This window comes from Archocentrus centrarchus, chromosome 17 (assembly GCF_007364275.1).
Source record: "Archocentrus centrarchus isolate MPI-CPG fArcCen1 chromosome 17, fArcCen1, whole genome shotgun sequence".
Lineage (NCBI taxonomy): Eukaryota > Metazoa > Chordata > Actinopteri > Cichliformes > Cichlidae > Archocentrus > Archocentrus centrarchus.
Window position 1 is genome coordinate 8,501,556 of NC_044362.1, and position 27,628 is coordinate 8,529,183.

The 27,628-nt window shown below is 39.8% G+C and overlaps 1 protein-coding gene across 2 annotated transcripts in view; it reads left to right on the forward strand.

The window, feature by feature from the left end:
• Nucleotides 1-643: 643 nt before the first annotated feature.
• LOC115795746 (MAGUK p55 subfamily member 7-like) overlaps nt 644-27,628 on the forward strand; it is a 34,009-nt gene continuing 7,024 nt past the window's right edge. The window contains exons 1-16 of one of the 2 annotated variants that reach the window (XM_030751799.1): nt 644-771; nt 2,545-2,663; nt 6,443-6,520; nt 7,922-8,002; nt 11,020-11,154; nt 13,056-13,137; nt 13,291-13,376; nt 16,642-16,719; nt 17,351-17,547; nt 17,655-17,713; nt 17,915-17,926; nt 18,288-18,332; nt 23,954-24,127; nt 26,807-26,887; nt 26,984-27,077; nt 27,216-27,324. In XM_030751799.1, coding sequence (XP_030607659.1) covers nt 753-771; nt 2,545-2,663; nt 6,443-6,520; nt 7,922-8,002; nt 11,020-11,154; nt 13,056-13,137; nt 13,291-13,376; nt 16,642-16,719; nt 17,351-17,547; nt 17,655-17,713; nt 17,915-17,926; nt 18,288-18,332; nt 23,954-24,127; nt 26,807-26,887; nt 26,984-27,077; nt 27,216-27,324 — 1,449 coding nt within the window. In that variant the 5' untranslated portion in view covers nt 644-752. Of the gene's footprint in view, nt 772-2,231; nt 2,268-2,544; nt 2,664-6,442; nt 6,521-7,921; nt 8,003-11,019; nt 11,155-13,055; nt 13,138-13,290; nt 13,377-16,641; nt 16,720-17,350; nt 17,548-17,654; nt 17,714-17,914; nt 17,927-18,287; nt 18,333-23,953; nt 24,128-26,806; nt 26,888-26,983; nt 27,078-27,215; nt 27,325-27,628 lie in introns of both variants that reach the window. The other variant, XM_030751800.1, reaches the window with a different exon arrangement.

Consider the following 27,628-nt stretch of genomic DNA (forward strand, 5'->3'; position numbering starts at 1 on the left):
TGCAAGTGAAGGCAGATGAGCAAATACCTCATGAACACTTTGCCCACATCAACATGCTGAAACAGGCTAATATTTTCCTTTTCTTACCACCCCTGGGATTTAGCTTAATTGATATGTGGTTTATGTAGAATAGGGCAGCTGAGTATAAATGCACTCAGTCCTTTAATTAGTCTTTTATTTTTTACTTTATTATCTAAGCAGCCATAATATAATTTATATTTTTACTAACTGGAAGTTGTTCATTTCTGGACCTTGCTCCCCACAGGCCAGATGTTTGGAGTCTACTGAGATAACCACTGATTCCCCTGTGTAGGGTCATGCTCCTGACTGACAATCTGAACTCAGTGAACAGTGACTGATTAATCACTATCTAATGTAACTGTAGATGCACAATACATGCCATTATACTGACACACACCTCACCATCTTAAAACCCAGAACCATCCATGTATTTCATCATGTTAAACATGTCTATTGCTAATATTATAGCGTAGGGACTGTGTTTACAATCGTATGTGGAAAGTGAACTGTTATAGGTCAATGTTACACTCCATGCTGCGCAACCTCCATGCTGTGATTGATTTATTGATTGCCTGCTGGCCTTATTTGTGTCAGACCTAACACATATTGACTGAATAAGAGACACTCTTTCTTACATTGCAGTCAGCCGAACACTGCATAATCTCTCAGTACAAGTGGATGTTCAAATGCTGCCTTTACTTAAATGATATGGGTTGCACAAACTGGCTCTTATGGGATGGACAGTCACTGGTGAGTGCATGCTTCTGTTGTTTTGTTTAGCAGTGACTTTTTTCTACTTAAACATTATTGGAATTAAAATAATAATAATAATAGTAAGACATTAACATCCTTTTAATTGTAAAACGGCCTTGGAATTTTAAAATAGTTCAAATTGAATCCAGGGTTATTATTTATTTATTTATTTTAACCAAGTGAGAGCAAGGAAAAATCTCAGTTTTGAGACTGGCCTGTTAATAAAAGATCATGGATAAAAACAAGCAGGTGTATCATTTCAAAACTGATTTCAGTGCAAATTTAGAGGCAGTCACGCTGACCAAGATTAGTGCTGTAAATTTCCCCACAGTAACCATAGTAACCATCAGATAATCTTATGTCCCTCTGTGTAATATGCTGAGACAAAATGCAGAGAAGTCAAAATCTTTTAAAGCACTATCTTATAAAGGATGCCTGTTTATCTGTATCTTTCAGTAGTCTGCTCCTTGGTCTTAATGAAACTTTTTTTTAATTTCTATTCTCTTTTTTGAACTTCATTGCTTTAATTTGTTTAGTTTTTTTGTTTGTTTGTTTTTTTAGTTTCTTAGTATTCTACTGTTGATCTTTATTATTTTTTCTTTTTATTTCTACTTTCTTTTTTCAGGGGGAGGGGGGGCTATGGTTCTCATCATTTTTACTGTTGGTTGTTGAGTTTTATTATTTTATTTATTCACTTGTTTACATCAGTTGGCTTAGTTTTCTATTAGTTTTATAATATCTCTACAGCCTTGTGGCTGCACGCTCTGTGGTAACTCACTGTGCTTTTCACCTGGAATGAAATGTGTTACATATATAGAGTCCTGTCCTGACTCTGAGCACACACATTTGTACAGCCTGTGTTGAGAGTGCAGGTCTTGTTTCTGGTTTTTACACACATTACCCAGCCAAGAAGAGATTTTCAGATGTGCATATTCAAATGGACCAGTGCAAAGGTCTTTTGTTGAAATGACATGTTGTTCTTTTAGACGTTAGCTTCTAGCCATGCTGTTAGACAGATAATTGACAAAAGTGGTGTACAAGCAAAGGAAGTAACCACCTTCAGTACTTTCATCAAACTAATGCATTTTTGTATATATTCATTTTGAGATATCTTCATTGAAATTTAAGAGCTGAACTTTATTTGGATCTTTTCTTAAAATTTAATAATATATATATATATATATATATGGATGGATTTAATAATGGACATAGCTCGCCCTGTTGATACTTGATTAGAAATGTTAGAATAAAAATCAGCAACAGGGGGCACTAATATCTCAGTATAGGTATGTTGTTCAGGTCCATTTAAAGAACAAATGCATTTTTCCCCTTTTCTCTTTCACGTGCAGTGCATTCCCTACATACTCATAAAAAAAAAAAAAAATCTTTTTTGAGGGGAAAATGGTATCTGCTTATATTATTTCTTCATCTTTCTTTTTTCTTTCATGTTTTCTTAGCATGAGGAGGGATGCTAAGTCAAACTGAGCACAGAGGTATGTAGAATATAGATTATGGCTTGACATGTTAATGAATATGTAAACAACCAGAACATGGTTGCTTTTTAAAGAACATAAAACAATGAGCACTGTACCACTGAATCTTCCATATGGTAGGATTTTAATCAAACCTTTCACTTAACCTCTGACCTCTCTCGTTTGGCTTTTGACCTCACCTCCTAACCTTAAAAAAACACATCCTGCAAAATAAGAACAGGTGCATGTTTGCCTATTTGTGCACGAGTTTATGAATATCCTGCCACTCATCCCCCAGGTGTGTTCAGGCTGCTATCATCAGTGATGTCTGGAACAGAGCCACATACCGACAGAGAGGAGGACTACAGGTTCCTCCACAGCATGCTGATGGAGAAGAAGCTTCACTTGCTCTTCAAGGTGAATGCACATTTGTGCTATAATTGATGTGATTGCTGAATCCGCCCACTGAAGTAAAAGAATTTACTTTAAGTGATTTAAGTATTCAGATCCTACTGTCAGCAGTGTTGTGTGTTTCTATATACTATGTTAGCAACCAAAGTTGTGGCTAAAGGTTACCAAGTTAGCAGTGCCATTGGAATAAAGTACTGTTAATCTTACACTGTCCAACACCACTAGATGAGACCATGGATAGGACTGGTAGGAAAGTAACAGTACATTTACTTAAGGTACTTGTACTTTAACTGTTTTTATGTTTTACTACTTTCGGCTTCCAATTTTCTTAAATTTTGGATGCAAATATAGTTCTTTGTAGTTGGTTCTTCAAACTTTACTTCCTTATCATTTTGCAAATAAATACCATTATTGTGGATCAAGCTATCCAGCAATATATAAATAATAAAAATTATTAACAGCCCCAACATTAAAATGATTACAATTATTATGATATGGTAGTATAATGCATATGATTCTGAAAAGGTTTAAATGTATTTTGAGGACACAACTTGTACACTATTAAGCTACTTAATTAATTAATCTATACCTTTTACTTAAGTAAAAGTCCTAAGTACCTTTTCACAGAAATGACAACAATTATATGACACAAAATTGTGTTTAAACTCTTGTGTAGGCCTGTTCATGTAATAAGTCTGCAATAGGACACAGAGCTGCACAAAAGCCTGAAAATTGCGTCCAGTGTTTTCTACACCAATTTTCTACACTGATTTTCTTTCTGATTAAATTCTCTGCCTTGTTCTTTCTTCTCACTACACCACATGATTATGGAAATGTTGCTATAGTCAACATTTTAACACCCTAGGGGAAGAACAATCTCTGGAAGTAATTCATCACAAACGGAGTCTCATGATAACCTTAGCTAAACCTAAATCATAATTCAATTCCATTGCATTTATAAAGTGTCAAATCACAACAGTCACTTCAAGGTGCTTTATATTGTAAGGTAAAGACCCTACAATAATACAGAGAAAAAACCAACAATCAAAATGACCCTCTGTCAGCAAGCACTTGGCAATAGTAAGAAGGAAATTCTCCTGTTTAACAGGAAGAAACCTCTGTGAGGACCAGGCTCAGGGAGGGGCAGCCATCTGCCGAGACCAGTTGGGGCTGAAGGGAGAGAGACAGGAAAGAAGACATGTTGTAGAAAAGAGCCAGAGGTTAATACTAACTAATGATTATATGGAGAATGGTGTAAAGAGTGAAAAAAGGTGAGTGAAAAATAAATACTCAGTGAATCATGGGACACCCCCCACCCCCACAAGCAGCCTGAATCCAAATTGGGAGATGGTTCCACAGAAGAGGGGCCTGAAAGCTGAAGGTTCTGCCTCCCATTCTACTTTTAAATACCCTAGGAACCACAAGTAAGCCAGCTGTCTGAGAGCAAAGTGTTCTACTGGGGTGATATGGTACTATGAGGTCTTTAAGATAAGATGGGGCCTGATTATTCTAGACCTTGTATGGGAGGAGAAGGATTTTAAATTCTGTTCTAGATTTAACAGGGAGTCAATGAAGAGAAGCTAACATGGGAGAAATCTGCTCTCTCTTTCTAGTCCCTGTCAGTACTCTAGCTGCAGCATTTTGGATCAGCTGAAGGCTTTTCAGGGAGCTTTTAGGACAGCCTGATAATAATGAATTGCAGCTCAGTAATAAATGCATGAATTAGCTTTTCAGCATCACTCTGAGACAGGATGTTTCTAATTTTAGAAATATTGCAAAAATAAAAGAAAGCAATCCTACATATTTGTTTAATTTGGTAGCAGGAAATTAGAGGTCATCCAGGTCTTTATGTTTTCATTCCTTCATTCCTGCAGTTTAACTAATTGCTGTGTGTCATCTGGCTTCATGGACAGCTGGGTATCATCTGTATAGCAATGAATGTATGTATGCTATGCCTTCTAATAATACTGCCTAAGGAAAGTATACCTAAGGGCATATATAGTCTAAATAGAATTGGTCCTAGCACAGAACCCTGTGGAACTCCATAATTAACGGTAGTGTGTGACGAAGCCGACTGCACGGTGGCGTGTGGAGTTTGCATGTTCTCTCTGTGCCTGTGTGGGTTTTCTCCACGTACTCCGGTTTCCTTCCACATTCCAAAGACATGCAGATGCTGGGGTTAGGTTAACTGGTGGTTCTAAAATTGCCCATAGGACCAACATGGAATAGGTTGTCTGCCTCTATGTATTAGCCCTGTGATAGGCTCCAGCACCAGCACCACCTCACCCCCCACCCCCCGGATAAGCGGAAGAGAATGGATGGATGGTGTGAAGAAGACTCCCCATTTACATGAACAAATTGGAGTTTATTAGATACCATTCAAACCACTGCAGTGCAGTACCTTCAATAACTACAGCATGTTCTAATTTCTGTAATAAAATGTTATGGTCAACAGAATCAAAAGCTGCACTGAGGTCTAGCAGGACAAGCACAGAGATGAGTCCACTGTCAGAGGCCATAAGATGATCATTTGTAACCTTCACTTATGCTGTTTCTGTACTGTGATGAATTCTGAAGCCTGAATGAAACTCTTCAAAAAAAAAAACTGTTCCTCTACAGATAATCAGTTAGCTGTTTCACAACTACTATTTCAAAATACAAGCAAGGTTGGAGATTGGCCTATAATTAGCTAAGATATCTGGGTCAAGTGACCTTTCAAGTAATGGTTTAATTACTGCCACCTTAAAGGCTGGTGGTATGTAGCCCATTTCTAGAGATAGATAGATCGTATTTAAGATTGGAGCGTTAGTTGTGGGTGGCAGTGGCGCAGTGGGCAGGTGCTTACCTTGCAACTGGAGGGTTGCAAGGTAAGGGTTGCTGGTTTGAGTCCCCGTCTGAGCGCATGCTGTCACTGTGGGCAAGACACTTAACCCACATTGTCTAAGTGCGAATGTGGTTGTGTGTTTGGTGGTGGTCGGAGGGGCCGTAGGTGACTGCCCCAGGGAGGCTGTGGCTACATTAGTAGCTTACCACCATCAGGTATGATTGAGGTGTGAATGAATAGTGCATGAAATTGTAAATCGTCTTTGAGTGTATAGAAAAGCGCTATATAAGATTAATGCATTATTATTAATTAATGGTAAGATTTCTTTGAGCAGTCTTGTAGGAATGGAGTCTTATAGACACGTTGATGGTTTGGAGGAAGTAACTATTGAAGTTAACTCAGAAAGATTAATTGGAGAGAAAGAGTCTAAATATCAGCAGTATTAAAAGTAGCTGTACATAAGGATGTATCTATGAGATAGTTGTGAATAATTTTTTCTCAAATGGTTAAAATTTTATTTGCAAAGAAATTCATGAAGTCATTACTAGTTCAAGTGAAAGGAATACTCGGCTCAACAGAGGTCTGACTCTCTGTCAGCCTGGCTACAGTGCTGAAAAGAAACCTGAGGTTGTTCTTCAATCAGTGATGAATAGTAAGATGAGCTAGCTTTATGGAGGGCTTTTTTATACAGCAACAAACTGTTTTCCAGGCTAAATGAAGCTCTTCTTAATTAAAAAGATGCCATTTCCTCTCTAGCTTACAAGTTATCTGCTTTAAGGTGCATGTTTGTGAGTTATAACAGGAAGTCGGGCACTTGATTTTAAATGTCTTTTTTTATTAATGTAAGCAAGCAGTTGTTCTCACTAGCAGTAGTATTAGTAGTTATTGATAATTATTAACAGTTGAAGTTCCCTTTTACTGCAGAGAGCAGCTTTCGTATGATTCTCTCCTTACTTGCCAGATCCACGAGCAACTAAAGCGTTTTGAGAAGCGAAGCCCCATCCCCGTCCAGGAGCACGCGGCGAATCTGGCCTCAAGTGTAAGTGACTGTCTCCAAACATCTTTTGCAGATAGACACACTGCTGAGGATGACAGTTTGGCAGAAGAGGGAACAGAGGTGGTTTTTTTTGTTTTTTTTTTTTTGGGGGGGGGGGGTCATCTTTCAAATGGTCTTTTCTGACTTTCTTGTCACAAAGAAGCAGCAGTGAAATGTGGACTTCTTATGTTTACTGAATTATGAAATGTTATCTCAAACTATGTCACCTCAGATATTTTCTTTTGAAAAGCCTGTTTTAAAGGAGATTCTTTTTTTTTTTTTTATATCTGTGAGCCAAGAGTTAGGTCATTGAAGACAGCACTAACCAGGAACTGCTAAAATCATTCTGTCTAATGTTTCAGGAAAACAATTAATTTCAGATTTAGGATGAAGTGGCAGAGCATTCCCACTGTGATTTAACCCAAAAAGGCTGAGTCTCTGTTCCCTTCAGATGTGCGTCATCTTCATTCCTGTTTCCATCCTGCTTTTCTTATATTTTCACCCAGCTTCCATGGCTAATTTGTTTCATTTTGATTATCTTGCCCTTTTATTTCCTTATTTCCCCACTTTTGTCCAGGATAAAGTGCAAAACACTTTTCCCTTACACTGAGCTTCCATTTATTCTTCGCTCCACCCCTAGACTTTACCTCCCTGCCATTATCTTTACCTCTCAGCCCCCTTTTCTTGTTCCATTTCTTCTCTTTTATCACGTCCATACACTGTAATATCTGCCATGTTTCCATTCTGTCTCTCTCCTCTGCACCCCCACTTCAACTCCTTCCCTTCAGTCCTTTTGCTTCAGATTCGGTCCGACAGCCACTCTCTGCCTGGCTTAAATCATCAGGACCTACTGCTAGGGCCAAACCGAGGTTCTGTTTCCCCTCAGAGAGGCTTCTGTTTGCTCACAGTGGAAACTAATGACCTTCATGCATTGTGTCTCTGGAGTGTGCCTCAACATCTTGAAGCAGTAGAAGTCAATACAGTAATATGCTTGACAAGACGGGCGACTGCACACAGTCACTCGCCGCCTCTCCACTTGCTGCCGACAGTCAAGGCTGCTCTGTTTTAGCTGTCACCACAGCTGTCGTGTAGCCTTGAACATTCAGAAGTGTTCTTTTTCCAACAGTGGCTTGAGACACGAAACTAAAACAGGAAACAGGCAAATAGCTCACACCAAGATGAGAAAACTCCCAGTGAGGTGAACAGGGTCTTATGAAAGTGTCAGAAATAACGACAGGACTGATGATGTGTCCTCCGGATATAAATTTCATTAACCCCCTTTGCCTTTTCACTTGTTTCCCAGTCTCTCTCTTGACTAGAAAAGAACAAACCCCACACAAGTCTCAATATAAAAGTATACCTCTAATTATAAACATCAGGTCTGTCTCTTCTTCTCTGTTCCAGTTGGCAGAAGAGCTGATATACCAAGGTTGGAGAGAGGAAGTCAAAGAGCTGCTTGCCCTCATTTCCAAACCTCACTTTCAGGTAAAAGATATTTCCCTCCACAGTGACGTGTTACTGTAACTTCACATGTGTCAACCCAGATCTTCCCCTGTCCCTGATCCAGATATATATCGTATCATTGTTTTTAGCAAAGGAAAACACCATGTTTTAAAGAAATAGCTTGTCTTTTAAATTGCTTTCAAATGTAACATTATACAATATACAACCACCAGCCTGTACTATTACTACACTAGTTGTACTGGAGGTCAACAAAGAACTGGCTTGGCTTTTTTTTTGAAGTATTATTATTATTGCACTTGTTTAGGCTTGAAAGTATATGAGCGTGTGCATGATGCACACTCTGCAAAATGTAAATAAAAACAATGCAATGATTTGCAAATCTCATAAAGTCATATTTTATTCACTATAAAACACAAAAAACATATCAGAGAAAATGCATCATTTTAAGAAAAATATTTGCTCATTTTGAATTTGATGGCAACAACAAGTCTCAAAAAAGTTGGGACAGGGCCATGTTTACTGCTGTGTAGCGTCCCCTCTTCTTTTAACAATGGTCCGTAAACATCTGTGAACTGAGGACAGCAGCTGTTGGACTCATTGTCCCATTCTTTTGTCCAATTTTTGTCTGATAGAGGATTTTACCTGCTCAACAGTCCCAGGTCTCATATTTGTCATATTTTTCATTTCATAATGCACCAAATCTTTTCATTTGGTGAAAGGTCTGGCCTGTAGGCAGGCCACTTCAGCACCCAGACCACTACAAATCCATGCTGTTTTAAGAGCTGCAGCATGCACATTAGCATTGTCTTGAATGTACGGATATATTCCTCTAAATCCTACATACACCTTTCAGCAGTGATGGTACCGTGCAAGCTGCCAAATCCATAGCAGAGACACAGGGTTTGAACTGAGACTTAAAGGCATCAAATAAAGCACGGTATGAAAGTGTGTGTACAGTAGTGAATGTGGCTTCTAGCATGCAGTGCTTTGAGTGCTTAGTTAGAGTAGGAAAGCACCATACACATACAGTTCCATTTTTATGGTGCACTGTAAAGAATTCCATGTAGACTTCTGTGATTTGCAGTGATAGCCAGTCACTGCACCAGGTCTGATATGGCGCGGCTTGTCCTCGGTCTGAAACTGCAACTTTAATTGTTCCACTTTAGTTAATTTATGTAAGTACCCCAAGAGACAGGACCCCCCCATGCCCCACAGCCAATATGTGTTTTATTATTCACATGCTTTTTGCCTTTTTCAAGAGAGATCCAACAGTGGTGCAAATCTTATTTAACTATTCAAAAAACTGAGTAAGCGTATTTGTACATTGGAATATTTTTGCCACACACAGATATGTCTTGAACTGTAAAAAAAAAAAAGTACATATTTCCTTCACAAGCATTTCCAAATTGTGAAGTTTGCACTGCAATTTATGAATCCAATAAAAAGAGTTGCTCTGCTACCTTCTGCTTCAGTCCTCCAATACCAAAGCTAATAGTGTACCTCTCAGTAATTTTTTCTCTCACATAGTTGACATTAAATTCTTAATCTGAGAGCTCAGTTTCCATTCATGCTACACACATGCACACGCATACGTTAAACGGCTTACAGAATCAGTTTCCTACAATCCACTCTCACATGAGTCACACAAAGTGGCAAATGAATCCAACCATAAAGTTAATTTAAATTGATTTCACCTCATCATTCTGCCCGCCGAGAGGTGCTGACATCTATTAACCACGCTAGCACTGAAGCTAATCTACTCCCGAGTTATGTTTATTAGTGTGCACTCGTGTAGAGGTCCAGACGACTCCGGTGCATGGTTCCTTCTTTCAGATCTGCTGACAGTCACTTTTCAGATGCATATATACACACACACACATAAACTACATACACACAGCATATGGTTTTCCAGTGAACTGCAGAAGTTGTGGCTTTTCCTAATGAGGAGCAGAAGCCAGCCGACAACTAACAGGTTTGTTTGAACAGTCCTAATGACCTGTTTGTTCTTGGCCACAGTGCAGGGGCTCACACATACTTATAAGAGACACTGGGTATAATATCCTGTAAATGAATGTTTGTTTTTTTAAAAAACCTGTCTGTGAAAGTGGCCAGAGACACATTGCTCACTCGTTGGCAGCTTCTGAGCAGAGTAAGTGTTGATGGATATGGGGATAACAAGTAGACTAACTGACAGATGGATTGGCTGATTGTTAAAATTAAGTTGATGAGCACATGTTGCTACGCACCATTCTTTCTTATTACAGTAAATGATCTTTTTGTTTGGAACTTCATTTTGTGCAGGCTCACAGAGAGGGATTAACATTTATCCTCGTATATTGTTCTTCAGCAAAAACCAAACAGGGTTTTCACACTGCCAAAGTAACCAGGAAAATGAACTTAAATGAACTGTCTGGGTATTGATAGCGAGTCATGGATCAATTCACTGGGAATTGATCTTTTCTAAGACGTGCAATGTTCGAGCTGAGCCAGAGGGCTGCAGGCAGAGACAGGGTTGGTGATGGGGATGGGGGGGGGGGGGGGGGGGGGGGGGGGGGGGGGGTGTGCTTTTAGGTGGCCCACAGGCTGGCAGTAAATTGCAAACTAAATCAAATTTGGTGTGCTGGCATTGAGGGAAGAAGCTGCTGCCTAAGCTTGGTTGCTCGATGTATCAGTGCCAACTCGCTTCTTTACCTGAAAGATGGTCAAAAAATGTTACCCAGTGACGCTGGTGACGCTGGTGACACTGGTGACACTGGGTACAGGGGTTCCCCTGCACGTCTTGATTCAAAATGGACATGTTTTCCAGTTAAACCTCTGGCATTTGTTAACAGGCTGAATTTGACAGCAGCTTTGACAGCCAACATGCCTCATTACATTCGGAGTATACGCCGGCCCGAGACACTTACAGAAAAGTATTTCTTTTCAGTGCATGTCAGATTGATTGGACTCAGCCCAGTGTGTTTCCAAGATCCTAGAATTCAAAGTGACATAACTGAAAGCTGACCGCCATCTTGACCGTTTTTCAATTCCTTTTACAGAGTCTCCTGTGTGTCCATGATGCTGTAGCTCAGAGGGACTTTGACCCCATCCTGCCGCCCATACCCGATGACGCTCTGGACGACGAGGAAGAGTCAGTCAAAATTGTCAGTTTGGTCAAAACCAAAGAGCCTCTGGTCAGTATGCTTTTTCCAAGGTATAGTTCAAAAATAAGCAACACAGAGAGACATGACATGTGAATTTTCTCATGTAACTCTTAGCAGCAAAACAAATAAACATATTTGATACAACTAATTTCCAGTTCCAGAGGCCACAGGCCAGTTACACAAACATCATCACAAGAAAATGAATTCCTTCTGCCGGCGCTGCATGCCAGCTTGTCTCTAATATCATCTACCTGATCTTAGACCTCACACAAAACAGGGAGAAATGCAAACATTTAGGTTAAAACTACCATGTAACAAGGCAACTATGCCTAAAATTGTGCAATTTGTCCAGCCACATTAACTGACACGCACAGGCAACACAGCAGAATGAGCACATCTAATAGGCTGAAGTTTCCTCTAGGGACTGAATTCATGTCATGTTGTTGAACAGCGTGACTGCTAAACCCGTGTATGCCAAGGTGTAGCAGGACGAAAGCCTCTGACAGGAAACATGACAGGAAACCTTAGTAAATGTTGCTGCAGCAGCCTGGATCACATTTGCCTCCAGGCTCAAACACAAGGCAGCTTTCTTCAGCCTGAAATTTATAGTCAATTCTTCCACGTCTCTTTTGCCATATATCTGCAGCGACACGCGGCATAGTTCCAGCATTGTTGTGCAGATGTGCGTGGCGTGCAAAATGTGTGTATCTACAGTGAATACACAGCAAAAAAAAAAAAACCTTTTAATGGCATTTGAAAGCAGTTCTGCTCATTTAGAATGATTGTCACTGTTGATGATCGACTACTTTCAGGGTCTTTAATCAAAGCTCATTTTCTTGATGGTATCGGAATGATTCCCCATATTCCATGTTGGTCCAAGCCATTGTTTTTTTTTATGCTTTTTTTTTTTTTTTTTTTTTTTTTAGAGATTTCCTGGATCTATTGAAACGGGACAGGAAACCAGTAAAACTACAAAGAGTGCATACCTCTGCCAATGCCACAAATCCTCTAAATTTGTTATTTTAATCGTAAAAAAGAAAAATGAATTTTTTTTCAGTTGCTTCTGGATGAAAATGTCCATAAAGTAAGTGATTGATAGCAGTGGGATTCATATGGCAGATTTTTCCCCATTCAAGTTTGCCCAGTAGTTTATTAGAAAATAGAAGAAATGTCCTCAAATGCAAAGCGAACATTTCTTTAAAAAAAAAAAAAAAAAAAAATCCTGGATCTACATCACAAAGTCAGGCTTTTGTATTTTACTTTGTAGCTTTACTTTCCAGCAGATTTCAGTGAATTCTAATGACAGCTTTTTGAGATATCTTACTAACTGAAAGACAAACAAACAGCGCCACAAAACCCAGTATTTAATTTAAATATGTTTTCAGGATAAATATGAATATAATTTACTTAATGATGGACATTTTTGCCTTGTGCGTGTGTGTGCTCCTGTGTTAGTGTTTGAGCTTCCAAAAGGCACTTTGGACCAATAATGGAGAACATACTTTGGTATTGATCCCAAAACTAGATTGGAAGGGGACTGACCTTTTTCTGACATGGTCTCTTTGATCAGTCCAACATGTTCCCATTTTCCAGACAACAGGGTTACACCCGAGCATGAGCTGATTGTAGTCAACTACATAAGATGCTCGCTCTTTCCATTGCGATTTGCTCCACATCAATAACATCTGTTGAAAATAATGCTGATTTGAATAACCTTTTCCAGCGCTTTGTGTGTTACATGAAGGAAACCGCCTCAATGGTCCCGTCTTGATACAAATAACCGCCACTGGACTTTAAGGCATTTAAATAAGAAGCTTGTCTAGGCTGTAATAAATTCAACATGTTACTTTCACTCGCCATCGTTTGACCTCTTTGCCTCTCCACATCTGCTTGTGTGCTTGTCCATTCATTTATTAATCACCATCCTTAAGGGAGCAACAATTAAGAAGGATAAATCCACCGGGGCAATTGTTGTGGCGAGGATCATGAGGGGAAGTGCAGCTGACAAAAGCGGTAAGCTAATAGACTCATCTGCAGTGCACTTCCCTGCAGCCTCGCTTACATTAGGTTGCAGTGATGCTGCGATTGTACACTTACATCATTTACATGTTACAGAGAAAAGCATGAGGTACAGATTTCTATATATTTATTTCCAATGCTTTCAAGGCTTAATCCATGAAGGTGATGAGCTGAAAGAGGTGAATGGAGTCTCACTAGAGCACAGGAAGCCAAAGGAAATCCTTCCTCTGCTGGTTAGTCTCACTTTTTTTTTTTCTGTTCAGTCTCATAGTTTGCTTTTGTGTGGGAGGGTTGTATCATGTGTTTCTGTCTTTTCTGGGTGTCTCATTGAACCACCAAAGCCAATAAAAATCTCAATATCACTGTAAAAAAAAGTTTAGAAAAATCAAAAAATTCAAGGAAACTTGATTCAATAGCTTTTGGCTGTTAGCAATAAGTTTTTTGGTTTGGCAGTGCCAAATCTATAACATTGGGTCTAGAATCTTATTGTTAACCTTGCAGGTATATTGTAATTAGGCAAACAAAAAGTTTTGAGTTGCCTGAACACTTGTCAAAATGTGTAAATCTTAGTTAAGTCAACAAAGCAAAGCAAATCCCTCATTCCCTCTCCCCAGCCACCTCCTCCAGCTCATCCGGAGGGACCCCAAGGCATTCCCAAGCCGGCCGAGAGATATAATCTCTCCAGCATGTCCTGGGTCTACCACGCGGCCTCCTCCTGGTGGGACATCCTCTCCCAGGTTGTCGCACTCCTCACCTTATCTCTAAGGGAGAGGCCAGCCACCCTTTGAAGGAAACTCATTTCTGCCACTTGTATTCGCGATCTTATTCTTTTGGTCACTACCCAAAGCTCGTGACCATAGGTGAGGGTAGGAACGTAGATCGACCGGTAAATCGACAGCTTCGTTTTTACACTAAGCTCCCTCTTCACCACGACGGACCGGTGCAGCATCCGCATCACTGCAGAAGCAGCCCCGATCCATCTGTCGATCTCCCGCTCCCGTCTCCCATCACTCGTGAACAAGACCCCGAGATACTTGAACTCCTACACTTGGGGCAAGAACTCGTTCCTGAGCTGGAGAGGGCACTCCACCGTTTTCCGGCTGAGGACCATGGCCTCAGATTTAGAGGTGCTGATTCTCATGCCGGCCGCTTCACACTTGGCTGCAAACCGTTCCACTGCGAGCTGGAGGCCACTCCCTGATGAAGCCTACAGGACCGCATCATCTGCAAAGAGCACAGATGAGACTCTGAGGCCACCAAGGAAGAAGCCGTCCGCCACCTGGCTATGCCTAGAAATTCTAAAAATTATGAATTATGAAAAATTATGAACAGAATCGGTGACAAAGGGCAGCCCTGACGGAGTCCAACACCCACAGGAAACGAATCCGACTTATTACCGGCTATACGGACCAAGCTCTCACTGCGGTTGTACAGAGATTGAATGACCCGCAACCAGAGGTGGCAAAAGTACTGACATTCTGTACTTAAGTAGAAGTACAAGTACTTGTGTTAAAAAATACTTTGGTAAAAGTCGAAGTACTGGTTCAACTTCTTTACTTAAGTAAAAGTAAAAAAGTACAGGCTCTGAAATTTACTCAAAGTAAGAAAGTAAAAGTAGCTCTTTGGAGGACGTTTCTACCTGCTATTTTTGTGTAAAGCTGACTGAACCTTATTATATATTATTGTAATAATATAAAATAATACATGAGAACACAAACGTTATTCTAATCTAAATTTTAATTCTAATGAATGTACTCAGCTTGAATCACAAACTGTGAAAGGGAATTTAAACACAGCTCTGTTCTCTGTGTCCTCCATAGTAGAGGGTGACTGTGCCTCCACCTAAACACCAACATGAGGATACTCAGGGGTTACAGTGGGATTCAGAAGGTGGAGGAACCCTAAGATCAGCTGTAGTGGCTCTGCATGGGGAGAAGAATCACAACTTTCTATTGTGAGCTGCAGTAAATGATGTTGGTGTGCAGGCTGTGATCAGCTGACCTGCTGCTGCTGCTCTGAGGTTTACTGCTCTGTGTGGATGAAGTGAACTCACAAAGATGTAACCCAGTATTTCACAGCTATCTGAGCTGATCTCCATCCCCTACACTGACAGCATACAGGCTGTAGAAATGTTGGATTCAGTGAATGAACCTGTAACCTGTAAGTCTGACCATGAACACAAACACTGTGCTCCAACACAGAGCTTTAATGTAAATACAGTACAACAAGATAACCTGTTTATTACGTACTAAACTGCAGTATTTTCATACAGTCTTTGAATAACACAAAGTCAGCATACTTCAGTTTATTTTCCAGTCCTTACCTTTAAATCTAACCTCTCTTCTTCCTCTCCTGTCCTCTTTCTCCATCTCTGAGTGAACTTCTCTCTTTGCTCTCCCTGAAATACAGCAGCTCTTCTTTTAGCTAGCAGACACACTGTGTGACAAACTGCACACACTTTGTGTGTTTGCTCATATTTGTTGAGCATTTAAAAACGTTACATTTACCTGCCACACATTACTCCCTTCATGCTCGCTCCTCTTCAGTACCGCTAGCTAAGCTGTTTATGTCCTGCGAGCATAACTTACGGACTCGGTCCGGCCCGCTGTGACCCCTGATTATAGCGCTATAAATGACACATTAATTATATGGGTTTGTGTATTTAATCCCTTTGTACCCGATAAGCCCCGGTGATGGAGGATACGCCAGTACGATTGTCTCTTATATGTTAATATTCCTCCGTTTAGACTCAGATCGCTTGATGACTGACGGCGCACTGACCGAAAACGCAAACTTCTCCCTGACCTGTTAAAAAGTAACGAGTCTGTTTTGAAAATGTAAGAAGTAGAAAGTACCGATACTTGTGTAAAAATGTAGGGAGTAAAAGTAAAAAGTACTCAGAAAAATAAATACTCAAGTAAAGTACAGATACCTAAAAAATCTACTTAGGTACAGTAACGAAGTATTTGTACTTCGTTACTTCCCACCTCTGCCCGCAACAACGGGCCAGACACCCCATTCTCCTGCAGGACCTCCCAAAGGATACCCCGAGGGACACGGTCGAATGCCTTCTCCAAGTCCACAAAGCACATGTAGATTGGATAGGCAAATCCAGCTCTTTATCCTTGAGAGGATAAAGAGCTGGTCCAGCGTTCCCTGACCAGGACGAAAACCGCATTGTTCCTCCTGAATCCGAGGTTCGACTAACGGACGGACCCTCCTTTCCAGCACCCTGGCATAGACCTTAACGGGGAGGCTGAGGAGTGTGATCCCCCAAAAGTTGGAGCACACCCTCCGGTCTCCCTTCTTAAACCCCCGGTCTGCCAATCCAATGGCACTGCCCCAGATCTCCACGCGATGTTATAGCTAGCTAAAATAATACTGCTACAAAAGAATCTTTTTCATGTTGTGGTGGTTGTACAAGCCTAAAAAGAAAAAAGTATCCTAGTAAGTGATGTTTAAAGTTGCTGCTGTTATCCATTTATTGTGTTTGTGCAGGGTCGTTCTAAGGATGAAGTCAGGTTCAAAATCATTCCTGCATACTCCAGGGAGGAAATGTCAACAACCAAGCAAAAGGTACCGTCACACACGTGTTAGCGAGCTTTGTTGTGGACATTAGCATGCAATGCAGCTGCATTGGGAAAGATGTCCACCTGGTTTCAGTAAAAATGGATGAAATCAGTGATATGTCGTGTGTTGGGTTATATTTTGTGTTTCTGCCATGGTGCTGTCACTGCTCCTGCAGGATTCTCAAGAAGCAAGTACAGATCAGACGGTCAAGGATAAGACAATCACATCATTAAAGCTTACAGCTTTTTATCATTTGAGCTGTATCGACTCAATTTAACATCAACAATGAATCTATACCTTATGTGGAAAAAAATTCAAGTTCAACAATCTTTTAGTTAGGACTAATTACAGGCCATCTTCACCACACAGAGTGTATGTCCAGACTGGAAACTGTTAGAGCAGCTAGGGGAAGCATTTGCAGTGGATTAAGACAAATTATTTTCAGTGACTGTGGTCACTTCTCAAAAATGACACGAACATATGTGAAGAAACACCAGATCAGTCCAATTTCAAGATAGTGAAGTTCAAAAAGCAGAACATCAATAAATAAATTCCAAAAGGCATTTTTTGTGCATTTTCCATTGTCAGCAATTTGTCTGTTTGAAGGCTGTAGAATGTCATAGTTTTCTTTCCTCAGCTGTTTGTGCGAGCTCTGTTTGACTACGATCCCAATCAGGATCCTGCCATTCCATGCAAGGATGCTGCACTAGCCTTTAAAAGGGGCGATGTCCTCCAGATTGTCAGCATGGAAGATGACACCTGGTGGCAGGCCTGTCACCTCGGGGATAGCAACGGGGGAGCCGGGCTCATCCCCTCAAAGGAGCTGCATGAAAGGTCCCTTTTGTTCCTTCAAATCCCTTGACTTTAAAAGCAAAACTCTGTAAGGACATGTTTACCATATCCTGCTTTCATTCTGCCTTGCTTCACTTGGCTTTCTACAGAAGAGTTGCCCTACAGCGACCCAAAGTGCTGTTCCAGCCTCGGCGGGTCAAGCCACCAGGTGATGAGCCAGTTTTGTCCATAAACCCATAAATTTGAAAAGCACAAAACATTATCTATTAACATATTAGAGCTATTTTTTTGTGTTAGGCTAAGAGGTCAGAGAGCATGTCTGAAGGTCACATGTTGGTCAAGGTCATGGGTGAGCCCAGCTGCCCTCCTCTTGTCCTAACCTCTCTTATTTTCTCCACATGCTTCACAGATGAGGGTGGAGGTACTGTCAGCTACCATTTGCTTTTAAAAGCTTACCTTCAGAATAATTGTCATGATGTCATGCATGAGTATGTTTTGGGTTTTGGTTTGGGGCTTTGAAAGATTTAAAGAGTTGACTTATCCAAAGATAATAGTCATGTAACATTCACTTCTCGGTATTTTCTAAAATGGGGCTGATTCTGTGAACTGCTTTTCTGTTTGTAACTAAGATTTAAAGCAACTAAAAGCCAATCTGACCACCTACAGCGTGCTTTACATTTTGCTTTCTAAAGCTTTGTTAATGGTTCTAAACTCAATATACTTTCTTCTTGTTCAGCCATGCTTTCCTCACTCATTTCTCATCTCTCTTCCCATTTTTCCAGACACGGAGGACGTAGATTATAGAGCTATAGCAGGGATCCACGTTGGTAAGATGTTTGACTTGTCCCATTAGTGGAAAAGGAACCAGCCTGATACTCGATAATAAAACTTGGGGCATTTCAACCTGAAAGCTCACAAAAACATACACACATTTGAACATCATAATATAAATAGAGAAAACCAGAAAAGGAGACCCTGGTTGTATTTTGCAGTACAAACCAGTTCATTTGGTAATGTAGTTCTGTGGTTTGTAGATTTAGAGGAAAGGAATAGAACAGCAAATGTGGTTTTAGCTGCCCTATTCATCCCATTTTTCTTGATCTCATGGATTGGAAATGATGTCTTGTGTGTATTTGCATGTGTGCGTGTGAGCAGTGCAGGATGTTCATATGGGAAAGTGCACTTGTGGCTGATTGTGAAAAGGCTCCTAATGTCTGTACAAGGAAAGATAATTACAGATATTGCATAGTATCAGTTCAAAGATATATATCATTAAACGTGTATATATAATATATATATATATATATATAATATATATATATATATATATATATATATATATATATATATATATATATATATATATATATATATATATATATATATATATATATATATATATATATATATATATATATATATATATATATGATATCTGGGCTATTGTGTATGCATATAACAGTAATATAACAGTAACACAATTGGTATTATTTTCATATGAGTCTGTCTCTCTGTGTGGTATAAAGGCAAAATCTGGTCCTCCAGAGAGTAGTGGGCACTTTCACAGGGGCAGATCAGCTATTTTGACAGCTCTATCTGATTTCAAATTGACCGTAGGTGTGAATGGTTGTCTTTCTCTGTGTTACCTGTCCAAGGTGTCCAAAAAAAAAGAAAAAAAAGAAAAAAATGGAAAAACAGAGAAAACATAAAGTGTAGTGATCAAAAGGCAGACACCATGGTCACTAAGGACTTGATTGTATTGGTGCAAACCTTACTTAAAATTATGCAGGAATGAGTCCTGAATAAATGGTTAAGATGTCAGTTTCAGCAAATATATATGTTTTATTATGAAAAGGGTTTGAAATCAAATTAACCCATAAAAGGGAAAAGCCTCGTCTCCATGGGTACTAATGACTTACAAAAATACTTTCAGCGGTGCCACATGTTAGCCCTGTTGCAATCACCTGAGAACAACATCACGCCCACAACAGGCTTAGAGGTGCTTTAATAAATCAATCCACCACAACTTTGATCCCACAAGAACATTTGCACTAACCACCTCACTATGAGAATAGTTGATACACTGCAACCAAATTAAACTATACTATACACAGCAGATCATTGCATCCTAAACACCTATACAAAGTCGGATTCCTACAAGGTATTAGCCTCAACTCAGGGATTGCACGTTGCCCGATAATATAGCACCACGTCCAGTTCACAGAAAAATAAACACAACTTAATAAGATACAGAATTATAAAACAAGGCCCACAATCAAGCTAAAATCACTAAACTATGACTATGACTAAAAACCAAAATACATTAAATATCACATCCATACCTACCCTCACCTATGGTCACGAGCTTTGGGTAGTGACCAAAAGAATAAGATTGCAAAAAAGAATAGATGGATGGATGGATCCGTTCATTTTACTATATGCTCAATAAAAATGACAAGACCTAGAAATATTAGCTATTAATGCATATTCCCAGTATACCTGAATGACAGCCAAATCTTCCGGCCGTCCTCTCTTTTCACACATTTAAGATTAAAACACTGTGTAAGCAGTGATTCTCACATGAGACACATTAAACTTTTCAGCTGCTGTATTGCTAACCACTTCTGCTTTTAAACTCTCCCTTCTATCTCCTGGGTCCTAAAGCCTTTTCCATTACAAAAATAAAACAGATTCATCAATAATATGAGGTCAGACACATAATTACTCTGAGTAGGAATGTCGAACTTTTAAAAAAAACTGCCTCTGAATCAATAAAACAAAGAGAGGGCAATTATTTGCAGAGTTTAAGAGTCACTACCTAAAGGCCTGATCTTTGCATATTTTAAAGTGAGTACGAGGCATGAGCTGTAATTTCCGCTCTAAGGGACCTGATGGGGGAATAGGTCAATAAAGGCTTTGAAATATATTGCTTTACGGTTCAAAGTTTTAAAGGTTAAAATCCAAATTTAAAATTTTTTAATTTGACTAGTAAATAGCTAGCGACCTCTCCAGGGTGTACCCTGCCTCTCACCGTATGACAGCTGGGATAGGACTCTGAATCTTTACTAGTATATTTTGCTTGTTCAAGCGAATGAGACAAGAAGATTGATTTCCCTCTGATGTCTGTCCTTGAATATAAGCAAACAGATTAGCTCTAGGATCTACAGTCCTGTAATCTCAAAATTGCTGTGTTTCATCAGTTTTTTTTTTTTTTTTTTTAGAGCTTTAGCAAGCAAAAAGATTTTGAAGGGACTTTTTAGTTTGTTTGTTTACCTTTTTTTTAACTTTTGGAGATTGAAGAAGCTGTTTCCAATGCTAGCAGTCATTATGCTAAGCTAACCCTTGCTGGCTTCAAACACACACTTTTAAATCCTTAGTATCGTAATGTTTGTTGTTACATTTTCTCTTGTTAAATGGCAAGTATGTCAAAAAACAATTTTTTTACCAAATCTGTTATTTTTTTATGTTTGTTACTTGTCACTTGTCAATCACAAGTTGTTGGCTAATGAGCATGTCATGGATAATCCTCCATTTTGAAATATGGTATACCCTAACTTTACAAAACATACATAATTTTTTATTAAATGTGACCCAAAAAGAGTCACTGAGACCTGAAAATCACTAAGGTCAAATCAGAAAACTATTTTCCCTATACATCGCTGTAGGACCAGAACGCTTTTATAGAAGAAGAAGAAGAAGAAGAAACAGCCTTTATTGTCCCACAGAGGGGAAATTTGGGTGTAACAGCAGCCGCAGTTATTATAAATATAAATAAAGATATAATAATTCACACTATTAAGAAAAGAATATATATAAAATCAACAAACAATATTAACCTTAATACTACTACTAATAATAATAACACTATATACAATGTACATGATGTGCCTGTGTGTTGAACCTTAACAGGCCGGACTATTTACAGTATATTATATATTATCCTACATTGTGTAGGCTATTGTGGTTTTTGTTGGGAGCAGTGATGGTTATAAAGTCTTACAGCTGCTGGGAGGAAGGATCTGCGGTAACGCTCCTTTGTGCATTTAGGATGCAGCAGTCTGTCACTGAAGGAGCTCTCCAGCTCAGCAACAGTTTCATGCATGGGATGGGAGACCTTGTCCATCAGTGATGTTATTTTGGTCAGAGTCCTTCTGTCTCCCACCACTTGCACTGAGTCGAGAGGACATCCTAGGACAGAGCTGGCTTTCCTGATGAGCTTGTCTATCCTCTTCCTCTCAGCTGTAGACAAGCTGCTGCTCCAACATACTGCTGCATAGAAGATGGCTGATGCCACCACAGAGTCATAGAAGGTCTTCAGGAGTGTCCCCTGCACTCCAAAAGACCTCAGCCTTCTCAGCAGGTAGAGTCTGCTCTGACCCTTTCTGTAGAGCGCATCAGTGTTATGAGTCCAGTCCAGTTTATTGTTTAGGTGAACACCCAGGTACTTATAAGAGTCCACTATCTCAATGTCCACTCCCTGGATGTTCACCGGTGTCCGTGTGGTGGGTCTGCGCCTGCGGAAACCACAGCTATCGCCATCTGCTGGCAATAGCTGTGTTTGCAGGCTTGCAGTTTGCTTCATTTTCATTTGACTCAGAAGTAAAGTAGATATTTTATACCGTCTATGAGAGTGGAATACATGGTTCTACAGTGGTAGGTTTGTGTTTGGATGGTTGACAAAAACTTCTTTAAATTTCCAGAGAAATCTCATTTACGCCAGTTAAATTCAAAGATTTTTTTTTTTTTTTTTTTTACAAAACACCCAAACCAGAAATCTGCTCCAAGGTGAAGTTAATAGCTAGATATTGATTGCCTTGTATACTTGTAATACAGTTTCCTTAAATAATTCTTCAATGCCACGAAATAATCTCACTGTATATATGGAGGGCTGTGATGATACATACCCAGATCCTTTACACTGCATTTTGAGATCAGGTCGGATCACATTAACATGAAAGGCTCAGGCACAGCTCATGACATGTTGTACGCTGGTTTATCACTCATTATTATCATTATTATCAATTATCGTTCATTTCCCCTCATTTCATACTAATCTGTAATTCAGAATCATCTTTCAGTATCTCCACAAACATAGGGCTGAGAGCATTTTCAGTCACTGATAATAATTTGACTGCCAGAATGATTTAAAATGGACAAATACAAGATGCTTTTGTCCAGACTGTATTTGATTCTAGGAAATAAGATTTGCTTTTTGCTGTGTAACATTGTTATTTATACAGTTTGTATAACCCACATACTTTAGAGAGCTCATCACTTTAAATCCAGTGTAAACAAAAGTTTGAAATGATATTGGTATGTTTCTAAGAATGAAGCCTGAAGAGGAAATGGATAGATGTGCTTACAAAGTGAAATTATGGTTGACGTCAGAGAGCGCTTGGCACCATCACTTAGTTAACATCATGAAAGAGATCAAGTCTGCCAAGCCAGGCCCGACCACAGTCGCATGGCAGAAACTGGATGTCAGACAGGATCGCAGTGATGCGTGACAGGCTGAATTATTGTCTCTTGAATAAGAAGTGCGCTGCTCAGGAAAGTGCTCAACACCAGATGGTTGCTTAAATTGTATACTCTTGTCATCCACCTCGGATTCTTGATGCTTTTCCTTTGCCACCGTATGAAACAAGAGTTCTAGTATTTGCCTTTTTAATCAAGAAAAGAGCAAACACTACACACAAGTAAAACAAGCCTTGAATGAATCAAGCCTTACACAACTGTGGTGACTGTTAATCTGTGAAAGCAAAAACATGCTCTGAAAATGTGATCAAAATTAGATTAAAATTCTCCAGACTTAACTAAAGGGTTTTCTTTTTTTAAGCATCTTCTGTCAGTCAGCGTGGACTCCGATGAATGTGTTTTTATTAAAGCTGGAATGATCAAGATTTCTATATTTAAAATGGCTCAGATGATGTGTATGAAATGAAACACACAGATGATGAAACATTAGGATCAACAGATTCTGCAGTTCAACGTAGCCATACAAGCCATTATGGTCCTCCTTGATTCTTTCTTTCTTTAATTTTACAAAGCACTGCTTTATTGTTATGGTTCATTTCCAACCAGCATCCACCAAAAAAGCCCTAAAGAGCCACTGCATGCTACTTTCCTAACACCAAAAGCAAGACAGCCAAATCTGGCTACACTTACTGCATTCAACAGAGCATTTCACAGTTAAAGAGACAGGTATTTCCCTCAAGAACAGGTGACTAAGAGAATAAAAATAATGACAGCCACAATGAGAATGATGAGAAAGATCACTCCAAATGAATGCTTATGTTGCCCTGTGTTGGTGTGCTAGCACACTGTGCAAACCAGAGGTTTTGTAGCCCTGCCTCAAATGGACTAATACAAGTTTTAGGACCACCATATATCTTAATCCCAGCTTTCCATTAATACACCTCACTGAAGGGTCCCTGTGTTTCTTTGCCAGCTGGTTTAAGAAGGAGTTTCCGACTCGGCAGAAAGAGCAGCTGGACCAAAGAAGCTGCTCGGTTCAGGAGATGGAGCGCCGAGGTGCACGGCTCAATTTGTCCACCTACCTACATAGAGGTGATCCCCTATCACAGAGACCCAAAGGACAGACACCGTCTGGTAATCCTGGTTGGTATGTATGAGCTAAAAAAAAAAAAATAGTTATATGAAGAAATAGTTTGGGCTTATAGGGGTGTATTTTTGAGATGTTCTGGGTCATTATGGAGGGAGATATGGTGAGGCAGAGGAGTCAAAATAGATAAAGTGATTCAGATTTTGTAGCACCATCTGAGTCCATTACCTCATAGAAACAAAACAAAAACTCTGAAATGTTTAAATTTAATGATGAGCGTTTCTATGATGAACTAGAGGGGAAAATGTTGCTTTTCCTCAGTGGAATAGAATACAAAGGATTAGGCAGCAGTGGCTGTATGATTATGATTTATGCGATCCACTTCTGCCTTGGAAAAAGTTGTATCTGGGCTGATTGCTGATTTTATTTCTAAGACAATGTTTAGTAAATGATTAAAGTAAACAGGGCGTTTGAGCTACTTTAAAAAAAAATAAAAGTGTTGCATTTTTTCGATGCTCGATGAAGAAATTGTAGGAAACTATGAGTTCAAAAAGAAAAAAAATGCTGTAATTGATTTTTTTTTTTTTTAATATATACGCTCATCGAAAGATTATGTGATCACCCGTGGTGGGCGGTGTCCGCTCAATAACTCAAGTACCGTTCGGCTTACACTTACCAAACTTCATGGGTAGATAGCTTATGACCAAAGCAAGGCTGGGATTGTATATGGGGTTGTTGGGGTCAAAGTCAAAGGTCAAGGTCATATGCTTAATTCTTTGTTTCCTGTTAAGCTTTTTTATGTCCACTTCATATCAAAGAAATGTTTTGAAGGATGTTGGTGACACATTTCATAATTATTCTCCATATTATGACATTATGCTGGATGAACAAGACTTATGTCTGTGTGTAGAAAATCCCACACTAGACACACCCACGCTGTGTGGAAAGTAATTTCAACTAAAAATGTCATGAACTTGTAAAAGAGGTTCAAATACTGTGCCTGTGACAAAGTAGAGATAACAGCACATAATCTTTACATGCAGTGTAAGGTGTATTAGTTACTGTGGCTATGCATTTCTGTTGGGCAGTTATATTCTGTTTTTTATTATCCCACCGTTCATTTTTTGCACTCGCAAAAATGTAAAAAATGTCATAGTCCCATTTATGTAAAGGATGGTATTATTGAAAATGTTGTTGATCAAACGAAAAAGTAATGCGTTGATGAAGATTTATGTTCCCACTCATGAGTGCAGGAACAATCCTTTCCCATCAGAAACACGTAAACACTGTCAGAAAACTCAAAGTCAGAATACATTGCGCTCTCTTAAGTTACCTAGTGGCCCACCCCAGATACACTTCTCTGCCAACCCTGCAGCCCTGCTCTATGTATTTCTGAGCTCTATCTCTCCCCGGGGAATTTCACATTGAGCATCGATGAAGGTCTTCTTAATGTCATATTATGATGCAACTGTTGGTTATCTGTGACTGAGGAGAACAGAGGACAGACGAGAAGCAGAGAGGAGATGGAAGAAGCGGGAAATAAAATTAAAAGTGGAAGGCAGAGAGGCGAGAAACACCAATAGCTGGGGAGGTGCAAAAACAATACCAGATAGAGAAGAGATAAAAAAAATAAATAAACGGAGAGAAAGTGATGGATGGTGGATACGATCCCTCATAATGTCAGCCAAGTGCTCCATCACCAACTTGGAACAGTTAAGGCAGCTTGGATTTAGATTCAGACCTCTTTAATTGAGTTGGAGAAAACCCCGACCCTGGATTACATTTTACTGTCTGCTGTGATGGTTCTTCATTGATCGGAGGTCATCATTAAGAATATATAGCTTAGTGGCAATGAAAGTTATAGACAGGAAAACCAAAACCGTGGATCACTAAACCAGGACCAGCTGGATGATGTTTGACCAGGTTTGAAATATATCCTTTCTGTTTGCACTGCATATGCACTTTGAATGAAACAATAGACTGCTATGCCCCAGGAAAGCTGGTGAAAAAGACTGCCAGCCACTTAAAACCCTGCAGATCGTGTAACTCTTGAGAAGGAAAGCATCCACGAAGCCTGATGATGCTCCTCTCCGGTTCTGTGGAGCAGCTGTGAAACACATTAGAAGTGTAAGAGCGGAGAGTCCATAAACTTGATATTTTGTAATGTATCGAGCTCATGCAACCCAGTGATGGAAAAGGCAGGTATGTCAGGAATCCCACTTTCAGACAGAGCTCCATTAGTCTGATGCAATCCGGGGCTGCCGAAACCTGCCCTAGAAGAAAATCCCAGATGCTACAGTGTGTGTGTGTGTGTGTGTGTGTGTGTGTGTGTGTGTGTGTGTGTGTGTGTGTGTGTGTGTGTGTGTGTGTGTGTGTGTGTGTGTGTGTGTGTGTCTGTGCGTGCGTGCCTGTGTGCACATTTCATCCTGTGCATCCTACACTATAATGACATTGATACTGTGTGGCTTTGCAGATGTCACATTTAAATGCAATGCTATGTATTTTCCAGAGGGTATAGGAGCTTTAAAGGTTCGATAGAGAGACGCAGACAGACGCTAAAATCTGAATGAAATCAGAGCTCTGTCTGACTTTCTCTCTCTCAGTTGCTCCCTCTCTGATGATAAAGACAGATGCGTCATTTGATGTTGGGCTTGTCTTGAGGAAAACATTAGTACACATTAGTGATACTTGGAATGAATACCCACATACAGAACACTGTGTTTTAATATTTGTCTCCAGGGCCCAGCGGCGTTGGCGTTAATGAACTGAAGAGGAGGCTGCTGATCTCCGACCCCGACCGCTATGGCGTCACTGTACCCTGTAAGACAGACACTTTCAAGTTCCTCAACTGTCATCTGTGCCTCCCGCGCGCTAAAATGTTTTTCATTTTCTGCGTCCCATCCGATTCTCTTACAGACACCACACGGGAGAAGAGAAGGCAGGAAAGTGAAGGTGTGGATTATCATTTTGTGTCAGTCCACTTGTTTGAAGAGCTCATTCTGAATCATAGGTACTCTATTAACATGTATTCCCGTGGTATTAAAAATAGTTTCACTTACATTTGTCCACTCGCTCTGTCTACCGCTGTCTGACTGCTGTTTTAATTGATTTCATGTCTGTTCCTGTCCCTGGTGCTTTCTGCCTCCAGGTTTGTTGAGTGCGGGAGTTACAGAGGTCACTACTATGGAACAAGTCTAGACTCTGTGCACAGAGTGATGGCAGCGGGCAAAGTCTGCCTCCTGGACGTTCACCCCAGTGTAAGCACTGTGCCATCCAAAATGTCACGTGTCCCTAATAAATTGTTCACACTGATTCTTCATACTAAATAATCATTAAGTGAATTGTGAGCCAGTGCCTTTTCAGAAATGGAAATTTACAGTTTCTTTTTTTGTCATATGGCCCGTTCATGTTGAACTAATAAAAGTAAAGTTTCCAAATCTCATGTGTTACCACAAGGGTTTAGTTTTTTGTTTTTTTTTATTTGAGTTATGTTGGGAAGCCAATGAGGGATCACACTGTTCTTCTTTTTGTTGCATGAGATGTGGAGGGGTAGCAAGAGCC